Below are 26,791 nucleotides of genomic sequence, written 5' to 3'. Positions count from 1 at the left end.
TTTTTAGTAGTTTTGGTGGTTATTTTAAACTCCTAAGTGTAAACTTTAAAAAAATATAACCAACCTCTTGTCTATAAATTATTGCTTTGAAATGTTCAAATAGTGATATTTTTTGTGAACTTTAAAATGAAAATCTCTATATTCTTATTAAATATTATTTCCAAGGTCATCAAAATTAATTGCGTTGTCAATTAATTTTTTGCAACATATTTAGCATATCATGAACATTTAAATTTATTAATTTTTTACTTAAAGGCTATTTGGTGGCTATTTTATATTGCCGGTTTAAAGGGGGGGGGGTATAAATTAATATTACACAACTTAATGTTTGAAGGTTCACTTTTACCAATCCTTTAGACTAGTCATCACTTGTTGACTCGCTGGAACATTATGTGCGAAAGAAGCTGCTGAAATTAAAATATTTTTATATAAGTGCTAAAATAAACATTGGTATATTCAGATCAAAGCAACAATGTTTTCATCCTTAATTAAATCTACCAAGGTATGTTTTATTATATATGTATGGTTCTGCAATTAAAATAATCATATATTGCTTATTTCTGTTCAACTTTATGAATAACTTCAGGCAGCGTTAAAAGATTCTGTTTTGTCTTCTAATTCTGCAGAGATTAGGCTTTACACCTTTAAGATGGGTAAGCAGTGCGGCAGCAGTTACGAACACTAAAATGTTCATTAACGGCAAAGCTGTAGAATCAAAAACTACTGAGTGGATAGACCTTCATAACCCAGCTACTAATGAAGTGAGTTTACCTTTATAAATTTGTTTGCATATTATTTTAGCAGTTGTTAATTGAGTATGGTTTTGATATGAGATGCATAAAGTTACACCTTCAGCAACATAATTACCAATACATTTTGAACAAAAGGAGGATGAGACTTTAACTATCTATTGATATTATTAATTACTGAATATTTTAAATACTCAACCTTTTCTTTCTTGCGTATTGTGGCAAGTTCCTCCGTTCATATTCTGTTCCATCTGGAACAGATTTTTTCTTAGGATTCATGCAGGGGTGAGGTTTTTATTGAACTACCCCCCCTCCAACCGATAATTTAAGAATGATGCAGTTGAGAAAAAGAGACTGTTGTCATACGTTATATCTGATTTATAACACTGTGACATACACATAGCATTAGGGTTGATGTATAAATCCGTATATTGTTAACAGAGCAATGTACCAAGGAAAAAGGCTTTTTTACACGCATAGGCTGCCGAGACCTTAGTCAAGATTAACAAATATTTGTGACCCAAGTCTCCGTATTGGGCATTGTTTTTTGTTATGCGGTAAATCAACATATTGTGCACGTCATATGTTGCCATAAGTTTCCATTTTAAAATGTCTCAGGTTTAACGGATAATCTTCATTCTCACAAACGCAAGATACAAAAAGTAAGGTCGTGTTTTTAGTATTACTCGAAATGCGATTTTCTATTTTAATAACAGGGTGTTCAGCATAAGACTATCGTTACTTCGGGAGGCGATCTTGGGGATCATTTGCAACAAAAAAAAAATCCATATTAACTATGGCTCGATTCTGCTCCGTTTTAAAGATATTTTAAATTTTATTTTTCAAGGTATTACTACTTTTTAGCAAACAGTTGTCTATATTTCTCAAACTACTAATGCTAAAGCAATTTCAATTGACTTCATTTTTCTCAAAAATATTATATAAGTTTAAAACGTGCATTACTCTTGAAAAACTACATAGAAACACCTTTCGAAAGGTATACCATGAATAGTGATTTTTTAAAAAATTGATACATTTTCTTATTAATTGCAAAAAAAATGAGAAGATGCAGCGTCGGCATTATGAAAGGAATTCATAGGAACATAATTAACTAGAAACATCAAATCCGGTACTATTTTTGCTTACGTGTAATTTAATTATTAATTAATTTAAGAACTATATTCAAAAATATAGAATTTACTTTATAAATAATAAAATAAAAAGATGAAAATAGTATGAGGTTAAATGAGGGTTAGGTACCAATTTCGAAAGAAAGGCTTTTCGTTTACGAGTTTAGAACTGTGTGCTATTCTGTAGTTAATTAAAAAATATGTCAAATAATGTTAATAAAACACAGATTTTCTTGAACTAAAAAATAAACTTTTTGAATGAACAGGACTTACATACTTATCGCTCTAATTACCAAATTAAATAATGGTGGATGGAATGCTTTACCGGACCATATCCCTGACTGATTTCAGACTTTAGCTATATTACATATATATCCTCTTCTCTATCACTAAACTACGAAGTGAGACGGAAACATAGTTGAAGTCGAATTCTCTACCACAAACTGATTAATCAATCTGTAATGAAGATGAAAATCCAAAATCGGTCTGAGACACAATAAATATATCGTTGCTGCGATGGATAAAATCAGCGTTACAAATCATTTCAGTTATATATAGGTTCAATTTATCGTTCAGAAGCAGAATTGCTTTTGAAATTGAAATTTTGAAGCATTTTTAATTCATCCTAAAATTCGTAATCCATACATCAGATGTCCTTTGAATTCAACTGTTGTTAATCTTCATAGAACCGTCTTTTCACATTATTTATTGCCGATAAAAGGTTTCAAAAAATATTAACACTATATAATATAAATATCTAATATAATATTAATTTAGATAAAAAGTTTCAGTAAAATGTTAAGTAATGAAATAAAAATAGTGACAGTCCTAACTTCTAGGAGTTTGGAATATTAAGTCAGTAAAATCCAAATTTAGATAACATAAATGGTATTGAATCGGTGGGGCTAGAAGTACATAATATTTTGTAGATGTGCTTTTAATATTAAAGAATATTTATTTGAAACATTACTTTTGTTATTACTATTAAACTTGTTTAAATGACCTACGAGTATTCCCACGGTAATAACTTTTAACTCATTGCACAGTACTGAATTGAAAGAGTTTTTTTTATTTTTAACTAAATGTACCAATAAATACTAGAAAGTCAATTTTAATAATAGCAATATTACTTTCGTATCTAAAATATTGCGCCTTAACCCCCCCCCCCCCCCTCATAGGTTTGTTAATCTGTAACGTATGGGTTGGCAGTTTAAAAATTAACAGATATCACGTTCAAGGACGTGTCCTTCAAGTAACATTAACCTTAAATTCTCATTAACTGGGGGAGAAAATAAAAAAATAATATATTAAAATCATTAAATAAGTCATTGAGGTTATACTTTTAATAATGTTATTTATGTAATCAATTCTTCCGCCACTTATTACGATTGTGTGTTCTTGAAGTGCATTCCAGTTTTATACTCTTGTAGTAGACTCGGAATTTTAGAAATAAATATAGCCCTTTGTTAAGTATACAGTAAGTAAGGGTGCTTCAGGGTTAAGTGTCCTAACTGAAAATGTGAATTTAGAACTTCAAAACAAGAAAAAATTTTCCTATGAAGGTATGCTCGTTAACGCTTTGTTTATGAAATTTTCACGTCTAAAGATTTTAGAACAATGATAAATTGTTAGTAATACAGTTAGTATGACCTTGTGTACCTTGTTACCGATAAAAATCTGCTTCATTAGATTAATTGTAAAATTTCCAATAAAATACCTTTAAATTAATTAGCAAATGTACGCCAAATTAAACTTAAAAGAATAGTATCAAGCCCAATGTTTTTAATTTATTAGTAGCAAAGAAATAGTACAGGTACTAATTAATAATGTACAATAGAACATCACGAAATCAAACCAACAGTAGAAGATCGACGAGGGGAGCGGATTTAAGTGATATGAGAGAGAAAAATTACGAGTAGTTCTGGAAGAGGCTTGAAGTGCACATCTCTTTACTTTTCTATCGGCATTGCTGGAAGAAATACTAATAACTTGTCAGTTTGATGCTTTTACAGAGTTTGCATTATTATGCCTTGCAATTATTCGAACGAATATGGTGTTTGTGTATGGTTTTTGCAATGATAATGTTAATGCTGCCCGTCGTGAATATTCCGTGCGATTTCCGAATAGATTACCACACAAGACTCTTTAGGTCTACACTTCAACATCTTAGGGAAACTGGCACATTTGCTTTAATGCCACGTGCTGATGGGGCTCTTGCCCCTATACGAAATGAAAGAAGGTGTGCGGCCATGTTAAAATATTTTGATGATAATTCGTCTGCCAGTGTACGAAGATCTGCAGCTGAATTACATATTACGCCAACTACAGCATGGAGATCTTCTCTCTGCAGATGGACGTCACCCATCGTGTTATGAACGAGTATATTTATTATCTCAATATTTTTTTATTTTTTTCTGATTAGTATTTAAATCAAGTTGATCTTAAGCCACATTTTCGCGACAAATTCTCTGGACAGATGAGGCTACTTTCACAAGAAATGTTGAACCAAAAAAAATTACCATCATCTCTGGATGCTCGATAATCCTCATGCAACAATTCGTGAGCAGCATTTTCAGCATGAGTTTTAGTGCAATATTTGGTTGGGGATATTAGACAATATTTTAATTGTTCCGCATTTCTTATCACCTAGGCTCAATGCGGACTCATTTCTGCAGTTTCTTAGTAATGATTATTACATTTTGATTGAAGATGTTCCGCTACAACTGATAAGGAACTCAATGTTTCAATTAGATGGTTGTCCAGCACAATATGGCAGAGGTCCATGACAGTGGCCAAATCAAAATGATCCCAGTCGATGGATTGGCCGTGCAGAACCGGCAGCTTGGCTTGCACGCTCTCCAGATCTGACACCAATGAAATTTTTTTTGCTTGGGAGGGGCCATTAAAGAAAAAGTCTATGAAATGCCAATCAATGATCTTCATTCTTTAAGAAGAAGAGTAACAGAAGCTTGCGAATCAATAACAGCAATCCAGTGCCGTTCGGCTATTGTTGCTGTGGAAGAAAGTCGCCGAGCCTGTCTTAATGTTGAAGGTCGTCATTTTGAACAGCATTTATGATTATTTATTATTCCTTATTTTATATATTCTTTATTCATTTTCTTTTGTCATTATTTACTATTAATAAAGTAGTTGGAAAACGCTATTATTATTATTTTTTTATTATAACTTACGAAATAATAATTCATAAGGGAAGGGATTAGCTATGCGGTCAGTGTATTGGACTCCCACGCGGATATTCCCGGTTCGAATATCCAGCTGCTGGTAGATTTTCTCTTCCTACAGTTTCTTACAATACACTGTTCAATGTACAATGTTGTAATGAGAGAAAACTGTCCGGAGACCGGCAGTGCACTGAAAAAAGTTCCGGGCGCCAATAACCTCAGATGTCGCGCCTTAAAAAATTAACAAAAATAATTCATAAAAATGGAAATCTTTAGACGTGAATATCTCTTAAACAAAGCGTTAACGGGCATCCCTTCATAGGAAATTTTTTTCTTGTTTTAAGGCCCTAAAATCATATTTTCAGTTAGGGCACTTAACCCTGAACACCCTCTATAAGTGAAAATGCTGTTCATTACACTCACTGTCACTTTAGAGAAAAACCGGGCTTACTCACTCCTTGAAGTGCATTTGGTCTAGTTTTATGTTGGGAAAATAAAAGGATTCCTTCAAAAGTGTGTAATATTTAAAGTTTAAAGAAAATCTAAGGAACCAATTTTCGAGACAATCTCAAAAAATGAAATTACTATCAGCTAAGAGGCACTTTCGGTCAAAGGATTTTCTTTAAAATTAAAATTTGTTCCTTTAATATTTAATCCTTCTTAATAGTTCCGCGATGGACAAAATTAACTCACCATTTAATTTATTAGTTGACAATTATTTTTTGATTAAAGTTATGTCAGTTACCTTTCTACATTATTCTATCAAGTTAGTGGTCAAGTAGTTAGGTCAAGTATCAAGTAGTTAGTTAAAATAAATTGTAAGGCCAGGACAGGGTAGACCTAGGTCTACAGACGAGAGGGACAATAAGTACATCTGTTATTGCCCTTAGCGAAGCCGCAGCATCCCAGGAAATGATATAAATCTCATAAGACAAGATCGAAATGTTTCAATTTCCTGTAGGGCTGTAAGAAGAAGGTTTAATGAAAATAACATTAAGGCCCAGAACCCGGCTCGTGGACCACTTCTCCTTACCATATCTCACAAAATAGCCTAGTTTCAGTTCGACAGGAACATTTGAATTGGACATTAGAAGATTGGGAAAGAATTCTTTTTACAGATTAGGTTTGGTCTCAAATCTTCAGGTGGGCGCGATTTCATAAGGAGACGCTCAGAGGAGAGATACGCCTCATGCTGTATGGTTCTTCAGGTGTCTTTTAATGGTGGGTCATTAATTTTTTGAGTTGGAATTTCTTTAGATGTCCGCTTCGAATTGGTTGTTGGGCGAGAAAGATCTGTAATTTCACAGAGGTGCTTACAAGACATTATCGAGGAACATTTAAATTTAATGTCAATTACGTCCTGCAGTGGTGAGAGATTGCTAATGCGGGAAAATGCCAGGCCCAGTAGAGCACGTTTTGTGGATGTGGATAAGATTGACATTAAGTGCCGGTGGCAAACTCTAAATCGAAAATTTGATCTGATTGCAATACTTTTCTTACCTAGTAAAAGATAGTTAATGCAAAATTTAAAGAATGAAATGACTTAGGAGTCAATGAGGATTCACCTAAACAATCCTACCCTTATAATCGTGTACTTTCTATGAATGTAATTAGTCAAATTTACTTTAAAAACAAAGTTTAAAATAATTTTTTGTTTTTGTTTTAGCTCGTGACAAGGGTTCCAAAATGTACTAACAGGGAAATGGAAGATGCCGTAGCTTCCTGCTCTGAAGCGTTTAAAACTTGGTCTAAAACTTCCATAATTACAAGACAACAAATAATGTTCAAATTTCAAAATATCATTAAAAATAACATGGTTGGTGATGATTTTTTTATACATTTAAATAATAAGTTACTATTTGTCGCTATTTTAATTTGTTTCATGTAACATTAGGAACAACTAGCAGAAAATATAACATGTGAGCAAGGAAAAACAATAGCAGATGCGAGAGGAGATGTATTGAGAGGCCTACGTACGTATTTTGCACAACTTTTCAGTTTTTAATCAATTGTTTTCTAGTTAAATTTTTTAATTAAATCTATTTTATTTGATTAGAGGTGATTGAACATGCTTGCAGCCTACCATCCCTTCTTTTGGGAGAGACTTTGCCAGGTGTTGCAAAAGATTTAGATATTGTCTCATATCGAGTGCCATTAGGTGTAACCGCGGGTATTACTCCATTTAATTTTCCCGCAATGGTCCCTCTGTGGACCATACCAATGGCAATCACATGTGGAAACACTCATTTACTTAAGGTGAGCAAATAGCTTTATTAAAAATACATTAAAATTTATTTTTATAATAACTTCGTTTTTTAAATATTTCTCTTTTTAAAAGGGATCAAATTTCAATTCTTTTTGAGTCTCCTTTATCCTCTTTCCTTGAAAAATAAAAGCTGGTTTTAGCACTTAACGTATTACAAAGCAAATATCACTATCAGTAATTTCACTCATATTTATGTAATTGAGTTGAACGTAATCTCTAATTACATCATTAGAACGTGAAGATTACAAAACTACGATTATTTATAATTGAAGTTGTCTGCATTATCTCAAGCTTTTATAATTTATGTAAATAAGTTGGGTGGTGTGTTAGATACTTCTAGAGTATGTAGATCTATGGAAGTTTTGACTGCTCTAAAAATTATTTAATAACTTTAATAAATTGATAACAGAAAACATCAAGGGATTTCTTTATAATGAAACAAAGCATTATTAATTTTATTTTTAATAATTAATTTTTTATACAAAATGACGAAAATTTGTTTTATTCAGCCTTCCGAGAGAGATCCTGGTGCTTGCATGATGATAGTTGAGATGCTTCAGGAAGCCGGCTGTCCTCCAGGAGTAGTTAACGTTATTCATGGTGCGCACGCTGCTGTTGATTTTATTTGTGATCATCCTGATATAAAAGCGATATCATTTGTCGGTTCCGATGCAGCGGTAATATTTTGTTTTTTATTATCTTTATGATCTCTTTTTTTTTTTTTTCTATTTTCATGTTTTAGAATGACATAGGAGATTGCAATTCCAGCTGCTTTTAAAAAATCAACAGGTTTAGGTCAAAGTCTCAGTTTTGTTTTTGTTCAAATAATTCCTCTAAGTCTACATTGCATGCTTTTATTTATTTATGTTTATTTTGAAGTAGTACTAATTGCAATCTTATGAGAAAGTTATTTGGATGTTCTGCCGGAGATTTGAAAGCTTTTACTCTAGAGCGCTTAAGAATTAGAATGTAATAACTTCAATAACAATGAATAACTTCAGTTATTTTGCAGTTTAGACATTCAGTTAAGCGCAGGTATTTTTTTCGAATATGCAATTTGTTCTGAAAATTTCCTAATTAAAATTAAATTCAACGGATTTAAATTAGCAAGAATTTGTTTTTTCACTTACAATTACTTACCTTGATAGTTAATAATTTTCCAATAAAAAATAAGTTCTGAATCAATAATAAGTAAAATAAGTTTATCCATTATTGAATGCATGAATAAATAACCTAAGTCAAATAAAAAGTCTTCAATAAGCAGTGAAATAAAAGTACTTAAGTTACTTTACAATATTTATTACAGCATATTTTTTTCTGTTTGAATTAACATTTAAGTAAAGTAATCGCCTATTTTTTCAGGCACGTCTTTACGCCCAACTACCAATTAGTAAAATTGTTAATATCACTTACTTGTTTTTCTTCTTTTTTAGGGTAAGTATATTTATGAAAGAGGAGCGAAAAGTGGTAAACGTATACAAAGCAACATGGGTGCTAAAAATCACGGTATTATTCTTCCTGATGCCAATAAAGGGAATACACTAAATCAACTAGTTGGTGCAGCTTTTGGTGCTGCTGGTCAAAGATGTATGGCTCTTAGCACTGCAATATTTGTCGGAGAAGCTAACGATTGGTTGAATGATCTTAAAGAAAGGGCAGAAAAATTAAAGGTTAACGGAGGTAATTAATTTCGTTATAAAGTGTCTCTAATAATTTGTATAAATACTTGTTTGAATTGATGACTACAACCATCTTCTTTCCTTCTTTTTTACCTTCTTGTTCTTTTGAAATGCGTTATCTGATTTTTTAAAAAATGTATTATACATATTGTTATTTACATTTGTAGGTATGGTTCCTGGAACAGACTTTGGGCCTGTCATTTCGCCGCAAGCTAAAGAAAGAATTAAGGGATTAATACAATCGGGAGTGGACGAAGGAGCAACATTGCTTTTAGATGGGAGGAATCTAGTTGTTGAAGGATATGAAAAAGGAAATTTCTTAGGCCCCACCATATTGACTAATGTTAAGGCAAGTCATTACCAGTAGTATGTACTTTTTCACTTTTTGAATTGGTTTTTTGAGCCAATATCTATTCCCACCTTCAAATTATTGAAGTTAGATTTTGTCGTCTATTTAAATTCAATTGAATTGTTAAATTTGGTTTCAATTAAATTCACTATTTTGGTAACATGTAAGATTTTTCTATAGGTTGGATTACAGTATATTTTCACAAAACTATATATTATTGTAAAAGCGATATTGATAATTTAAGTACATTTTCATGGAAAGAAGAAACATTTAATTTGTAATTGGAAATAGTTTGAATAAATCTGATGAATTCTAGTTCTAATTTTGTTTTTTGTGTTTTTTCAGCCTAACATGAAATGTTACCGTGAAGAAATTTTTGGGCCTGTTTTGGTTTGCTTAAGTGTAGGCACATTAAATGAAGCGATTGATGTAATCAACAAAAATCCTTATGGAAATGGAACCGCACTATTTACGAATAATGGCGCTTCCGCAAGAAAATTTATCCATGATGTTGACTGTGGTCAGGTAAATTAATAATTAAAATATTGGAAAGAGTTTAGTTCTGTGCAGAGTGAGGTGCAGTCGAAGACGCTAGGTATGAACCTCACCTAGTACGTACTATGTAAATCACCCTAGCCAGACTGTGTAAATTAGTGCAGCCTAAGCGAAAAAACTTCGCTCCAGCCAAGCGTTTGGGTTGGTTTAGACAAGCTTTTGTCTCAAAGACAGTTTCCAGACGCTGATGAACACTATTATTGACGCGCCTTATATAAAATAAAAAATAAAGGGCTAGATGGGAACGTGATTACTCTCGCTCTAATCCTTTAGGACCGAGTCTAAGTCTTATTGCCTATAGATTTTGTTATATGAGTAAATTTTTGGAAAATGTAGTGATTTATTTTTATTTTTATAAATAAAATGAAGTTTTATAAATAAAAATCATTAAGTTTCTGTAATTTAAAAAGAAACTTAGTTTGATTGTCTTTATTTAACTATTCTTGTTCTGTAAATTTATTTTAGTTAACTGGAATTTATTGATCATTCAAAGAAAGGTTTTTCGAAGTTAAATTTACTTAATTTAACTAAGAAATTTGCTCTTAAAGGCTGTTCCAAGTCTTGAAGTTGGTGCTTTGGACTTTTGGAAGTTAATTAAGTAATCGCGATCTAGGAGGAAATAGAGGATGACCACTATCGATTAAGTACGGTATAGCGGACGACGGTTAGTAGCGACAGTACTTCTTTCACTAAAGGAATCTACATTAGAGGCTTAAAAGATTTTTTGACCATCTTCCCTGTCCAAAAATAAAGGATGCGCTCTTAAACATAGAAAATATCAGCGCGAATTTAGAAGAGGTCATTAAAGCGATTGAAAGAGGACCTATTGAGTCCTTATTTGGAGGGACATTGAATAAAAAGATTGAAAGAGGAAAAGAAAAAGATTGAAAGAGGAAAAGATTTGAAGAGGGTTCTAATAGTCGACGGTAACAGCCTTTTTAATAGAATACATATTATTGGGCTTTTATTATACATCGATCGCGTTTCTAGATCAGCAGATCGTTCTGCTGACCGTACCCAATACAATACATTTGGGCGTATTATTGGGCCCTTACTAAACATCAATCGCGTTTCTAGATCAGCAGATCGTTCTGCTGACCGTACCCAATACAATACATTTGGGCGTATTATTGGGCCCTTACTAAACATCAATTGCGTTTCTAGATCAGCAGATCGTTCTGCTGACCGTACCTAATACAATACATTTGGGCGTATTATTGGGCCCTTACTAACATCAATTGCGTTTCTAGATCAGCAGATCGTTCTGCTGACCGTACCCAATACAATACATTTGGGCGTATTATTGGGCCCTTACTAAACATCAATTGCGTTTCTAGATCAGCAGATCGTTCTGCTGACCGTACCCAATACAATACATTTGGGCGTATTATTGGGCCCTTACTAAACATCAATTGCGTTTCTAGATCAGCAGATCGTTCTGCTGACCGTACCCAATACAATACATTTGGGCGTATTATTGGGCCCTTACTAAACATCGATCGCGTTTCTAGATCAGCAGATCGTTCTGCTGACCGTACCCAATACAATACATTTGGGCGTATTATTGGGCCCCTACTAAACATCAATTGCGTTTCTAGATCAGCAGATCGTTCTGCTGACCGTACCCAATACAATACATTTGGGCGTATTATTGGGCCCTTACTAAACATCAATTGCGTTTCTAGATCAGCAGATCGTTCTGCTGACCGTACCTAATACAATACATTTGGGCGTATTATTGGGCCCTTACTAAACATCAATTGCGTTTCTAGATCAGCAGATCGTTCTGCTGACCGTACCTAATACAATACATTTGGGCGTATTATTGGGCCCTTACTAAACATCAATTGCGTTTCTAGATCAGCAGATCGTTCTGCTGACCGTACCCAATACAATACATTTGGGCGTATTATTGGGCCCTTACTAAACATCAATTGCGTTTCTAGATCAGCAGATCGTTCTGCTGACCGTACCTAATACAATACATTTGGGCGTATTATTGGGCCCTTACTAACATCAATTGCGTTTCTAGATCAGCAGATCGTTCTGCTGACCGTACCCAATACAATACATTTGGGCGTATTATTGGGCCCTTACTAAACATCAATTGCGTTTCTAGATCAGCAGATCGTTCTGCTGACCGTACCCAATACAATACATTTGGGCGTATTATTGGGCCCTTACTAAACATCAATTGCGTTTCTAGATCAGCAGATCGTTCTGCTGACCGTACCCAATACAATACATTTGGGCGTATTATTGGGCCCTTACTAAACATCGATCGCGTTTCTAGATCAGCAGATCGTTCTGCTGACCGTACCCAATACAATACATTTGGGCGTATTATTGGGCCCTTACTAAACATCAATTGCGTTTCTAGATCAGCAGATCGTTCTGCTGACCGTACCTAATACAATACATTTGGGCGTATTATTGGGCCCTTACTAAACATCAATTGCGTTTCTAGATCAGCAGATCGTTCTGCTGACCGTACCTAATACAATACATTTGGGCGTATTATTGGGCCCTTACTAAACATCAATTGCGTTTCTAGATCAGCAGATCGTTCTGCTGACCGTACCCAATACAATACATTTGGGCGTATTATTGGGCCCTTACTAAACATCAATTGCGTTTCTAGATCAGCAGATCGTTCTGCTGACCGTACCCAATACAATACATTTGGGCGTATTATTGGGCCCTTACTAAACATCAATTGCGTTTCTAGATCAGCAGATCGTTCTGCTGACCGTACCCAATACAATACATTTGGGCGTATTATTGGGCCCTTACTAAACATCAATTGCGTTTCTAGATCAGCAGATCGTTCTGCTGACCGTACCTAATACAATACATTTGGGCGTATTATTGGGCCCTTACTAAACATCAATCGCGTTTCTAGATCAGCAGATCGTTCTGCTGACCGTACCCAATACAATACATTTGGGCGTATTATTGGGCCCTTACTAAACATCAATTGCGTTTCTAGATCAGCAGATCGTTCTGCTGACCGTACCCAATACAATACATTTGGGCGTATTATTGGGCCCTTACTAAACATCAATTGCGTTTCTAGATCAGCAGATCGTTCTGCTGACCGTACCCAATACAATACATTTGGGCGTATTATTGGGCCCTTACTAAACATCGATCGCGTTTCTAGATCAGCAGATCGTTCTGCTGACCGTACCCAATACAATACATTTGGGCGTATTATTGGGCCCTTACTAAACATCGATCGCGTTTCTAGATCAGCAGATCGTTTTGCTGACCGTACCCAATACAATACATTTGGGCGTATTATTGGGCCCTTACTAAACATCAATTGCGTTTCTAGATGTATATGAACTGCTCAGAATGGCTCTTATTGAAGATTGGGAAACCGGTTTTTAGATAGCTTAATTGTTTTTTCCTTTTTGGAATTAAGTATATTACTAAGATAATAAAAAAAAAGAGAGAAAGTTTAATGCAAAAATGTTTTTGTAAGTAGTATGACTCATCAGTATTAAAAATGTCCGGTAGTTTTTTTGTTTTTCAGATGTTCTTTATGAAATGAGACAAATCCTGTTTGCAACAGTAAATTTTTGTTTTGTAACTACGCAGATTTGATTGATTTCGAGAAATGTTAACGAAAAGGAGCAAAAACAAAAACGGCATTTTCAGAAAATGTTCTTGTTCTTGTGGTTCATATACTTATCAGTCAGATGTTATTTGTACCTATCACTGTTTTCACTTACATTGTTTTTGTCCAATTGCAGATAGGAATTAACGTTCCAATACCAGTGCCTCTTCCAATGTTTTCATTCACGGGTTCAAGAGGTTCATTTAGAGGTGACACGCACTTTTATGGGAAACAGGTGAAGATATTTGTTTTATTTATTTAAAAACAAAAAAAAATCTGTATATTGTCTACTCACTACCTCATTAATTTTATTCGAAAATATTTATGGTTTTTATTAAATTTCTTTGCAGGGAGTGCATTTTTTTACAGAAGTAAAGACTGTGACCCAGTTATGGCGTGATACTGATGTGACTCACACAAAAGCTGATGTAGCTATGCCTGTAATGCGTTAAACTGCGTCCTTATTTTAAGGTTTATAAGATCTTCCAAATTAATTGAGGTATGTGATTACTATAATTTCAAAGTTACATCATATTTACATACATTAAATCAAAATTTATAGTATAAAAACTGTTCAAAAGAATAAGGGATATCTTTAAAACGTTCGTCCCATATTTGAAAAGTTAATTTATATCATGTGGATGATACCTCAAATTAGTTTAAATTATATAAAGAAGTCTCTTTAAATTTGTCTTTCCTAGCGAACAATTTTGTTACCAATAAAATTTATCATTCCAAATATATTCAATGTTAAGTTTTTCAAAACATTAGTACGACTTTCGAATACTCAATTTAATGTTTTTAAACAATTAATGGAGAAACAAGTAAAAAAATAATGTAACTATAAACAAAGATAGTATATTTTCCAAATTTTGTTTACAAATAAAATTATTGTACTGTTGAAATGAATAATTAATTGGGGGAACAAAATTTTGAAAACAGCTTTAATTTCTCACATTTATTTTATATTAATAAAAACGTTTTGATTAAGTTGTTTTTCATTAGTTTACATTAATTTATATTCTTGTCAAATTTTACGTGTAAAAATTACTAGTGCTGTAAAATTAATAATTGTATATGAAATGTTGTGACTAAGAAGATACTCGAAGTGTTTACTAAAAATTCAGTAACTGAGAGAAATGGTAACTGTTTCATTGAATGTCAACTGTATTTCGAATACCTAAAAAATTAAACATGAGATTTACTTACTAAAAAAAAAAAAAGTAACGAAGTTTTAAATATTGCTGTAGCTGAGCCTTAAAAAGTTTGTATAGATATATTTTTCTAAACGCAGATTTCTTTATTATAGATAACATTAATAAGTTTAATATGAAAGCAGTGCCATTGTCTTATTTTTTACTTTCAAGAATAATCTGAATAATAAGAATAATTATCCTGTGATATTGTTCAAATACTTCAGTTAATTTTGTGCTCATCCTAAAACTGTCATTTATAACTCTTTTCTGACAACTTTATTTATTAAACAAGAAGATTCAAATTATCTGCTGCTGCTGCTTCTTGCTTTAAAAAGATTGAGATTATTTATTTTGTATTATTATTGTTTTATCATAAATAAATTTCAATGTATTCTTCTTAGGAAAAAAAGAAGAAGTTAAATTTGAAATTTATTAAGGGGTGAAAATGGAAAAATCAGCTTTAATGGAGTCTTCCATTTATATATTACAATATTGATTTAATAAAATGATTATATTTTTAATTAGACTTCATTTCTACTTACTGAACGATTCTCAAAGCTTGAGATGAGTAAAAATTGACTTCCTAAATTTTCTTTATTTGTTTGAAATTTATAACTTTACAATTACATCTCCAGTATCAAATAATTAAATTAATCAAAAATGAAAGGAATCATCCATGGTAAATGACCAGTTACATTATTAACGGATCTACATTTTGAGGATCTTGCGTAGATAGCGCCGCTTCAATCCTCGTATGAAAAAGTTTGATGAATAGTGTGTCCATCGATTCTTAAACGCTTACCAACACTGGTTTATTGCGAATGGATCCCGCACCATTGTTACGAATGTGATTAGCGGCACTTATCTAGTAACTTCATGTGGTTAATTTCAACAGCGTAGCATTTTGGCGTTCATCATGCTATTTTTGATGATTTCACAATGGAAGAAATTAATACTACCGAGATGATAAGGCTAAAGGCCCGGATTTAGTGAACAAAAAATGAATTTTTTTAAATACTTTCAACCAGCATGGTTGCATTGCTTTGTAAATGTATGTTTAATAATATTTGGCGTGAAGAACTTCTTGGTTGAAGGTTAATACGAAAATGTTATAAAGGCAATTAAATGAAACCATTACGCTTTAGTAAGAATAAAATTCGCTGCAGTGAAATCTTTATTCTGAGTCCAATGGTTAATATTCAATTGCGTTTTTGTGTGGTATCTTCAGATAATCTTTGATTCGGAATGTCATTATCAACTCAGGCTTAAATTACAACATTTATTAGTTACTCCAAAATGAAAAGAGATGTGTCAAAAAGTCACAATTATAACAGTGAAAAAACGTCCAGAGAATAGAGATTAATATCTCCAAAAGGGTCCTGCAAACAAAGATTTTAATCCCCTTGCTGATTTCCTTATTCCTGAGAAGCATCTTAGTAATTAATAGTTATAAGAACTTATGCAGTAAATGACAAAATAAATAATGTGATGATAATGCTACTCTTTGCAGAGTCCATAGATGGTCCTATTACTTTCTTCGTGGAGAGAGATGTTCAGCAAAAGTATTATATTATATTTTAAATGAACACCGCTTAAAAAGGAATTTATGATAAATTTGTCAAATCAAATGTTCCTTTCAAGAAATCTGGTAAAATGTAAATAAAGTCCTTAAATCACAGTAATGAAGTGGTGTTTAGTTGTTTTTTTTTTTAGCTTTACGGTTATTGCAAATTAGCCGGCATTCATTGGGCCATCTTTAAGTAGTGGGTAGTGTGTCAGGTAAAATTCATCGTTTTAAAATCATTTCTGTATGGTTGCGTGAAAGCGTAGGTATTTACTAATCTTGGAAAACTATTTTCTTCAAATGGCAAATTTACAGGGAAAAACTGAACATTTTACATCTAAAATTCAAGTAGCTATACCGCGAATATTAGTTTTTAAAGAAAAATAATTGGGATATTGGGATTCCAAAAATACGTGTATTCGATGAATTAGCTTCCTCAGTTGTTTAGTACTGTTCAGAAGTTTGGGCTCCACAATACGTTGATCTGGAGGAAAAAGAGCAAATTAAAGTCTTGGAGCTGTTGCTGCACCTCTCCATTGCATTCCCCATATTCTTTAGATATTGATTTTGGAGTTTAAAGCGTCTTCTTTATCTGTAACTAAATAGGCTAAGTCAATTAACGACACAGACAAACTTGAAGTTATAGAAATAGATGTTTCTATAGGCTAGGCTTCTTCGAGAGATTAATATCATTTTTGTCACAGCGCTTGGTAAGCGGGAAGCCCAATAATTTCTCTTCCAAGTATAAATAAACCAGAAATGGCCGGACAAGGTTCATTCTTAAGTACAACGATGTTAATTGTTAATGATAATTGACTTGGTAACCACAGTGATTCCCTTCTCTTAAGGTGCTAATGTACGCTGACTTCCTATTAATATGGGCTAATGGTCTCAAAAAAATGAAAGGGTTAGTCAATGTTATAAGCTCTTTACGATATCTAAAAAAATCGTACATTCGGCCTCGCCGAAGACGAGATTGTGTGGATTTACTAACTTTATAATGATGGTAAAAATTGAAAGTAATTTCAAATATTTGGAGTTTGAAAAAAGTTATGAGATAGAACCTAGAGTTGTAAGAGAAGATCGTGTGAGTGTTCACACGAAATTTTGAAAATAATGTTTGGTACTTCCTTCTAATAAATAATTCTGTTTAGCCTAAGAAATTATCAGTCGCAAAAAAAAAAAATTGAAGTCCATGAACAGACAAGACAGAAGACCCTGTAATGTAAAAATATTGCTTTGTAAACTAGCCCTGAAGATAACCTAATCCCTAGGTCGAAAGCTCGGCAAAATAAATTTATCACGACTGAAATGGCAATTATTTTTTCATCCTATTGAAACTATGAATCAGTCACCAAAAAGAATGAACAACAATATGAAGCTAAGTTTGTATTCTCATTTGATTAAGAAGAGGAAAATAGAAGATTTGAAAGAAGCGAATGATTTGATGAAAGTTTGAACTGAATTGAACCGGTGGTATTGGCTTCAATTATTCCCAAACTATAAATAAATTGGTGTTAACGAGAACATCATAGGGACAATACATTAAAATGTAAATATGCGTTTTTTTCATGGAGTGTTGAATTATTGAATGTTCAATAATTTACCTTCAGAATTGTTGTGTAAACGATTAACAATGGTTTAACCTTATTTATATTTTGTTGCGCTCAAGGAAGATTAAATTAACATAAATATTTCTAAATATTTTGACCTTTGTATCATTAATTATTACAAACAGAAAATATTTTGTTTCCGAAAATATTGTGTCGGTTCGATTCGCAAAAAAATATTTTATAATTCTTGAGACATTTTTTGGTTAGAGTCTTTTTCCATTATGAGACAGTACATATGTCATAATAGGAAAGAATTTTTCGTCTTTCCATTGTGCACTTTAGGTACCGCTAAAATTGACAATGGTCGCCCACAAAATGAAGAAAAGTGTTTGTCATTACCGAATGAAACGTCAAATTTTCTAATGTTTTATTTAATTACAATATTTTAAATATCGAATTTTTATTTATGCCGTGTGCTACTTTGGCTTTAGGACCGGCTTTAAAAATAGACATTTCTTTACAATTACTATTGTTTGGTTATTAATATTTTTTTTTTATCTATTATTAGTTTTTGTGTCATTGGTTTTCGATAAGTAATTAATAGTCATATTTTTTTATTATCGTAGGTTCATATATTATATTTATGTATGATATGCCAGTTTACTTCCGAAAAGTAGTAACTTTTTGTAAATATCTTTGATTTATTTTAAAGTTATCATTAATTGAATTGAAGATAGTGTCCGATTTATAATTTATTCTTTGCAGAGAGCTCGTAAAGTCGATATGTTTATACAATTACATGTATTTAATAAATAAATGTAATTGTAATTTATTGAATCTTTTTAACGATGCTCTTGGGTTAGCTCTTTATAAAGAAAGAAAGAACGATGGGGCGTTTTCTGGCTAGAAAACTAAAATTTTCCGAAGACTAATATTTTGGATGTTCAAGGCTAATTTATTAAGTGATTAAAGTTAATCATTTTAGAGATTTAATTAAATTTAAAACGCTACGTCCGATTGAAAGAAGAATCACTTCCTTTTTTTAATGGAGAGAAATCCGATCCGGATTTGGTATTTCGCCTTCAAAGAACTTCCACAAAACCAGATCGACGGTTTACTTACTTGAACTCGCCCAAAATATAGGCATAGTAAACTCTACACATAATTAAATGGTTTACTATGTACTCCTGGGAAGTCAGGAGATAAAGACGTTTTCTCTCTTCTGGTTGGATAAAATGGAGAAACTCAAAAGTTGAAAAGTGCCTGTAGAGTAGCACAATGTAGGGGATCCCACCAAGAATCCTGAGGAAAAAAACGATTTTTGTCTTTTATTGAGTAAATAAATTTTAGGGAAAAAAAGCAAGGCATATCATTTCATTTACAAAAATTGAATTTGTGAAGCCGAAACATGATTGAGCCTACGACTGATAGGAAAAGATTTCTTATCAAGCAAGTAGACGTCACAAATAAACTGTATGAAATTCATAAAAATTAACAATACTGTAGCACAATTAAAAAACTTCTAGGCAAAGTGAGCTGCTTTTAAAAAAAGAGAGACTCCCATTTCTTAAATTAATGACTGATTCACTTTGAAGGAACTGTTTAGGAGTCGTGGTGAAGCCCAATAAATGGTATTTACTCAAAATTCTTAATTTACTAGGGGCTTAAAGCTGAAGAAGTAATATTACATTGTATAACCTTGTGTTAAGTTGACAAAAACAGACATGTGGAGTAATTCAGAATATCACCTTATATAATATCTCAAGCCAGCTTGGAATAGGCGTGTGAGTTTTTTTGAAATTCCCGAGAGGGAAAAAGGTGAACAGTGAAAACTTTGGCCACTAAACCAAAACGTGAAATATGTACGTTTGGTTTGAAGTTAGTGTAATTGTATCCTTGCAATCGTTGCATAAAAAAAAAAGAGTAAAATCTCGGAATCACCGGAAGCGATGAATTTTTCCATTAACTAAATTAAATTTCTTCATTTACGATTAAGAGTTAAATTACAATTAGTGGGACCATACAAAAAAAAAAAAATTAGTCATTCAATAACTTGTAGTGTTTTCAGTATTATCTCTGTGTGGCGAACATGCTTATCTTTCCAAAAACTTATAATTTTCTTGTTTTGTGCTAATTAAAGTTTTTTTAAAATTAAAAAAGAAAACCCTCAATTTTCGTACAGTTGAAGGAAATATTACGATAATACGAATATAATTAGATTGAATTCACCTTTTAATGAATAGATAAGTTAAATATGCATAATATTGCTATCTGACAAGCCAATATAAAGAACAACCATCAGAAGATAAAGAAAAATAATTTATATGGACAGCTTACCAAAGTTAGTTACGCTGGCGCACTTACAAAAAAATTACAGTAACACTTATTCCTCACTGAATTCAACCTAAAACTTGGATATTTTTGCAACAGCTCAAATTACTCGTTTTTTAAAAATAATATGTACAATAAAAATCGATTAAAATAAAAATAATAATAATAACTTCGAGTGTATCTTTTTCCTTTTTAAAATCCAAGAAAAGTTCATTTAACATAATTTTTCGAAATTTCATTAAGATAAAATTTTGTAGTTTTATTTTTCTTAAAGGGGCCTAAATTAGCAATGCTATATCTACATATAGTCTAGTGAAAGCAGCTGAAAACGTAGGGATTTAAGCAAACATGAATAAAAATAAATATTTGCACTTTGGTGGGCCGGCAAGTGGATACACTTCTCGAAGAATTAGAAGCATAAAAGGGTAGAGAGAGTGGACACATTTATACGAGGGTCGTTTGAAAAGTCCGTGCAAAGTCAGAGAGATAGCACCACTGGCGCGTATCGAGGTTATGTTTAGTTAGTAGCATCTCTCGAAAGAACACACACTAAGTTTCAGCCAGATCGATCTATTTCTTTGTGTTTGGCATTCGTTTGAATCGAGGAAGTCGAGTGATTTTCAAAAAATGGACGAAAAAGAATTTCGTGTGTTGATTAAACACTACTTTATGAAAGGCAAAACGCCTCAGGAGACTAAAGAGAAGCTTGATAAACATTATGGTGACTCTGCACCTTCGATTAGAACAGTTTATAAGTGGTTTCAAAATTTTCGGAGTGGCCATATGGGCACAAGTGACGCTGAACGTTCTGGACGCCCTGTTGAGGTTACTACTCCAGAAATCATTGATAAAATCCATGATATGGTGATGGATGACAGAAGAGTGAAGGTGCGTGAGATTGCTAGTGCTGTGGGCATCTCGAATGAACGGGTACATAATATTTTGCATCAACATTTGGACATGACAAAGCTATCCGCAAGATGGGTGCCGTGATTGCTCACGCTTGACCAAAAACGAAATCGTGTGAAGTGTTGCAAGGACGGTTTGCAGCTGTTCCAGAAGAATCCGCAGGACTTTAAGCGTCGTTTCGTCACTGTGGATGAAACATGGATACATCACTACACTACTGAGACCAAAGAACAATCTAAACAACGGGTTACCAAGGGGGAATCTGCGCCAAAAAAGGCGAAGACCGTTCCTTCGGCCGGAAAGATTATGGCGACTGTCTTTTGGAATTCGCAAGGAATAATCCTCATCGACTATCTGGAAAAGGGTAAAACTATTACAGGTGCATATTATTCATCGTTATTGGACCGTTTGAAAACCGAGCTGCAAGAAAAACGCCCACGATTGGCCCACAAAAAAGGCCTTTTCCATCACAACGCACCAGCTCACACCTCAGCAGTTGTGGTCGCAAAATTAATGGAAATAGGGTTCCAACTCGTTTCACATCCCCCCTATTCTCCAGACTTGGCTCTCTCGGACTACTATTTGTTCCCCAATATGAAGAAATGGCTGGCGGGAAAAAGATTTTATTCAAACGAGGAGGTGATTGCAGAAACGAATGGCTATTTTTCAGACTTGGACAAATCCTATTATTCGGAAGGGATCAACAAACTAGAGCAGCGTTGGACGAAGTGTATAAGCCTAAAAGGAGACTATGTTGAAAAATAAAAAAGGTTTACCCCAAAAAATTAAGTAGTTTTTATTTTTGCACGGACTTTTCAAACGACCCTCGTATATCTGGGCTCTCTCATCACCAGGGCTAAAGAAATATTTCTGGAAATTACACGGAGTAATGCTGGCAAAAGGAGCTACTTTAGGCTGAATATCCAAATGAGGAGCAAATTAATTTCAAGGAGAAAAGTGACCGTTTAATACCCACTCTTAATACGGCCGGAGCTTACATATGGTTCTTTAGCCTGGGCAGTGTCAATAAAAGATAAAGAGGGTGCTAAAATTTTTTGAAAGAAGAATTCTATGGCCCTTTTCCGAGAGGACACGATTTGGAGGAAAAGAAAAGAAAGAATTACAGCATCTTTTCAAGAAAATAGACACGATCAAAATTGGTAGGTCCAGATAGGCTTAGATGTCGGATGAGGAAGTGCCCAAAAGGCTCTTGGAGAAGGAAGTACGCCGGGTTAGGCAGGTAGCCAGGCCCAAATTATGATGAACGGATGGAATAAGTGAAGAACTAGAAAACTGCTCCAGTAAGAAACAGGAAGAAAGTGGCCGCAACTAGTAGTGATGACTGGCGGAAGCAAGCGGGTTAAGGAGGCCAAGGCTCAGTACTAGACTGTTGGGCCGATTACTTTAATTTTTTGTTTTGTTTTTAACATAACGTTTTCCTTTTTCATGCTTCCTTGTACCTCTCCATACATCAACTAATTAATAGGTCAGATTCTGTAAGATTAGGAAGGTTTTAATATTAATTTATGAAAATTAAAATTTACACCTTTACTTTTGAAGGGAATTGGGCTTTCAGGTGGGTACATCGGACATTCCCACACCCATCTGCATAACTTTGTGGTTATCACAGTCACACTTGCGACAAGTACTAAACCCTTCATCATCTCACATATTAAAGACAAACCTTTACATCCTGAGGGGAAAAAAATAAGAAGAGAATTACACTAAACCCCAAAAATGTTATCAAGCCACATTAACTCTCTGGCGGGGGTTCTGTCCTCGTGTCTCTTCTCTTTCAACAATTTATATCAACCATTATCTTTCTTTTACAGATCTGGCACTATCTGGGCTGTTCATAGACAAAAGATAAAACTTAGAACCCATTCACTAATCTTAAAAGACAAGCCACGACGATCCGAACAAAACTGACTGATAATATCTCTGTAATCAACCTATGTGGACTTACGGGCTAGAAGTCTGGAGCTCAGTCAAACAAACAAATTTACAGACTTTTCATTTTTAGATTTTACTGCTTTATAGTTGATGTCCCGTTCTATGTCATAAACCTGAGTCTACCCAAAGATTTCAACATTCCTTGCTTAAACGAACCAAGGAAAAAGTGTTACGCTACAATCTCTCACTGCCCTAATCCTTGTGTACAACCTCTCACCTCTTCTACCAATCCAGATAAGCCAAAAGCCCAGTGGCCGGGAGATCTCCTTCAGGAATGTTCATTGTTAGGTGTAACGTTGACTGTTACCAGTAGTTCCTCTTCTCCTGCATCTCACGTCTAATTCCACCTCTCATCTTCTTTACTTAAGGGTGTTCTTAGCTACGCAGATTATTTCAGTTTTGTTCCACTACCATCTGGGTGCTTGTACTGAAAGTGATAATCTCAAGCGTAGAAACCGTGGTATCTCTGCATGATAGTCTAATGCACTAACCTCTCAATGAATCCCTTCTCTATTGGATGAATCCTGCTAAAAAGGATTTGATCACTACCAATAGGAACGAGTTTTCACATCAGTTAGGAAATCTTAGAAATGAATAAGATCTTAAAGAAATCGTTAATTCTGTTTTAAAAAAAAAGTAGTAAAGACGTACAATCTGGTTGGTTGATTATTTCGTCTTTAATAATAACACGTTTATTTATTTGTTTTATTTTTGGGGAAAAAAATCAAACAATTTGGAAAATGTTTAAAGTATAATTTCTGTAAAAACTCGTTTTTTAAAAAAATTACGCTAGATTATTACTTTTATTTTTTTTCCTTGTTTTTAAATATTTCTGTGAAGTCCTACGTTAAAGCAGTTACTTTAGTTCTATAATACTTTATACTCTGATCAATATAGTTATAAAGTTAGAATAAAAAATTAAATTAATGGTAATTATACTTATTAATGTATTTTTAAACATTAATTTTTAAAAGAGGTGAGAACTTGATTCACATAAAATCCTGCTGGGGTAAAAAAGACAATGAATGCCTGGAGGGGCAACCCTCGACAGACCGTTGCCTAACATTAAGAGTACTTCTCTCAGTTCAGCCCTGTTCACCGACAGTGAAGTAGTAAGTGCCTTTAACACTAGTGAAAGTGAACATTCTGTTTTGTCTATGTATTAATAACACCCTTCTTAAGAGGTATGCTATCATTATTTTATTATTAGATTCAATTTTTGCTATTGAAAACATTCATTGAAATAAATTGGATAGTGATCATGAATTAATTGACCCCTATTTAGTCTAATTCATTTTATTTTAAACATACTCGTATATGCTAAAGAAATCTATAAATTTTTAATTTCTATTTAAAATCACAGCGAATTGCTAATCTTCTATTTTTTAAGAAGTTGGTAACTAGCCACCAATTATGTGTTTTTCTGGGCAGCAAGAAATTTTTTTTTGCGTAAATCTCATGTTTTTTGAGTGACGCACTGACATCGACCATTATTAGCTTCCAATCGATTTCTCCTCCAACTTTTTCCTCTTAAGCTAGGTTGACCATGTTGTAATCCCAGGTATCGAACTTTGGTTGCACAATGCATAATGCTCTCGTTCAAATCATCGTCTCTTTCGACTATTCGGGTCGGCAACTGGTGGTTCTTTTATCCAAATTTTGTGGCTCTTCAGCCTGTCCAAAATAAATCAATTTGATTGAAACAAATGAAAATTTCATTCATTAAAGTAAAGATATTCTTTCAAAAAGAATTTTAAATGTGATAGGTTTGAAATTGAACAGAATTACGAGGATATTGAAATAAGTAATATATAGGACTGCTGCCATTTTCATTCAAATACAGGTTTAGTTATTATTTATTAGTTTATTTACTTTGCAATATGTAAAGATAAATTTATAAAACAATTAAATGTTATTGAATATCATAAAATAATAATTTGTGGATACAAATGATTTATAGAATTTTGTACATTATCATCCTTGCGGCTCTTGGTAAGATTTATTAAAATTATCTAAGGAGAAAATGGCTCTCTACTTAAAATAGGTTGCCAACCCCTGGACTATGGTGATTTTGGATTTTTAGTGTCTTATCCTTAATACAAAGAAAACATTCAAGGGAATACTTTATCCTTTGGCTTAAATTTCATTGGTATAGTAATTCACATTTTGTGCTCTGATCATTATTATTGTCTATTTAAAAAAAAAAAATTAATCCATTAAAACATCTTATTAGTTATAAACCAATTAATAATCGGCGTTAAATTACTTGTTCAAATAGTTCACTATTGTGAGCAGAAATTTTCCTGATAACTAACGTTTGAGGTTTTTTTTCTTTGTTGCTTAACAAAAATGTATTTAAAAAAAAAACACCTAGACACAATCTTAATAAAATTTTATAATTTTTCTACAGCTATTTGAATTACAAATATAAATCTCCCTACTACTTCCTTCAGGAAAGAAACATTTAAAATGATACGTAACTTTAAAAAAAAAAAATCACTATTATTTCATATCTCCCCACCATCAATGTAAACTTATTACACTTTCACCACAAGAGTTTTGATGGTGTAATTCGGTCTAGTGGCGAATAAAGTTACAAATAAAGAAATGTTAAAGTTCGGTGACACCATCGATTTTTTACGCTACCACTTGATCACTATTAATCTCTTAAGTACCTCTTCTACCTTAAAATCCCATCCACATGAACGAATTGTAAACTCTCTTTTGTCATTGCTATATATTCTTAGTAATTTATGATTATCAAGATTATCTTATTCTTGTTAACATTGTAACTGAGGATAAACCCGTTGTAAAAATAATTAAATTATGTGACAAACGTTGTTTCACCTCTGGTTTTATGAAGCTTTTTTTACTTTTTATTCTAGCAATTATACTAATGAATTCTCTACATCAAATAATTCAATTATTATATTTTTTTGCATTCCAAATAAAATGCTAATAAAATCTGTTGATTGATGGTATGCTTAATAGTATGCCTTCTTTAATTTACAGTAGACCTATCACTTTTACTCAGAATTTATCCAAGAAAATTTACTTTTGGTGGGTAAACAGGGAACTACTGCGTTTAGGTGACATCTGAACTTTTTATTTAGAAGTTCCTATTATTTAAGCTACATGTTTAAGTTTAAGTAAAATGATTACTTTAAGAATTCCATGTTAATAGAAAATCAGTTAAGTAGAAGTGCGATTTACAGATTAGATATTATTATTTTTAAGCAGATAGAAGGCGACCCCGCCTGCCAAGTGGATTTAGTTATAAATCCTATCAATCATTGGCAACTATAATCCTGCAACCTAATTAAATGTTCACGTTTAAATAAATTTGAAGCCACATTAATAATTCTAAATTACTAGCTGTACCCGTTCACACGTTGCTGTGTTTGAACAAAAAGGCAGTTTTGATACCTCAAACATAATTTATTAATGACCAAATGTATACAATACATCGAAATGAAAATTAACAATAAAATTACCCCTACTTCAGAGTACAGTAGTGTCCTTGCAAAGGTATCATTTCTACATAATGTGAAAAATTCAGTTAATGTTGTTGGCGGTGTTGACATTGCTCTTGCACGTACATTTTCTGATGTAAAATACACACGCTGTCCATTTTCAAGATGTACAGCTAAATGAACAACCGTTGAATATCGTTCATGAATGGAAAATGATATACAGGTAATACGCCATACAGCCTCATTGCTACTTATGAAGCGTCCCAGTTGATATTGGGTG

At 33.0% G+C, this 26,791-nt stretch overlaps 2 protein-coding genes across 2 annotated transcripts in view; both read left to right on the top strand.

The window, feature by feature from the left end:
* The first annotated feature begins 7 nt into the window (after positions 1 to 7).
* On the top strand, positions 8 to 15,254 carry LOC141447635 (probable methylmalonate-semialdehyde/malonate-semialdehyde dehydrogenase [acylating], mitochondrial). The gene is made up of 11 exons (XM_074115388.1): positions 8 to 502; positions 627 to 761; positions 6,728 to 6,877; positions 6,956 to 7,034; positions 7,118 to 7,317; positions 7,837 to 8,004; positions 8,761 to 9,007; positions 9,174 to 9,355; positions 9,701 to 9,880; positions 13,669 to 13,767; positions 13,883 to 15,254. The coding sequence occupies exons 1-11, from the start codon at positions 473 to 475 to the stop codon at positions 13,982 to 13,984; spliced, it is 1,572 nt and encodes a 523-aa protein (XP_073971489.1). The 5' UTR covers positions 8 to 472; the 3' UTR covers positions 13,985 to 15,254.
* Positions 15,255 to 23,984: 8,730 nt separating this feature from the next.
* LOC141447590 (organic solute transporter alpha-like protein) overlaps positions 23,985 to 26,791 on the top strand; it is a 45,804-nt gene continuing 42,997 nt past the window's right edge. Inside the window, exon 1 of the mRNA XM_074115301.1 lies at positions 23,985 to 24,222. The gene's annotated coding sequence lies outside the window, so the exon portion shown is untranslated. The remainder of the gene's footprint in view (positions 24,223 to 26,791) is intronic.

This window comes from Rhodnius prolixus, unplaced genomic scaffold, assembly GCF_049639745.1.
Source record: "Rhodnius prolixus isolate KJV_2025 unplaced genomic scaffold, Rpr scaffold_1, whole genome shotgun sequence".
Lineage (NCBI taxonomy): Eukaryota > Metazoa > Arthropoda > Insecta > Hemiptera > Reduviidae > Rhodnius > Rhodnius prolixus.
The sequence above is the reverse complement of the archived record's forward strand: the minus strand, read 5'-3'. Positions and strand labels throughout refer to the sequence as shown.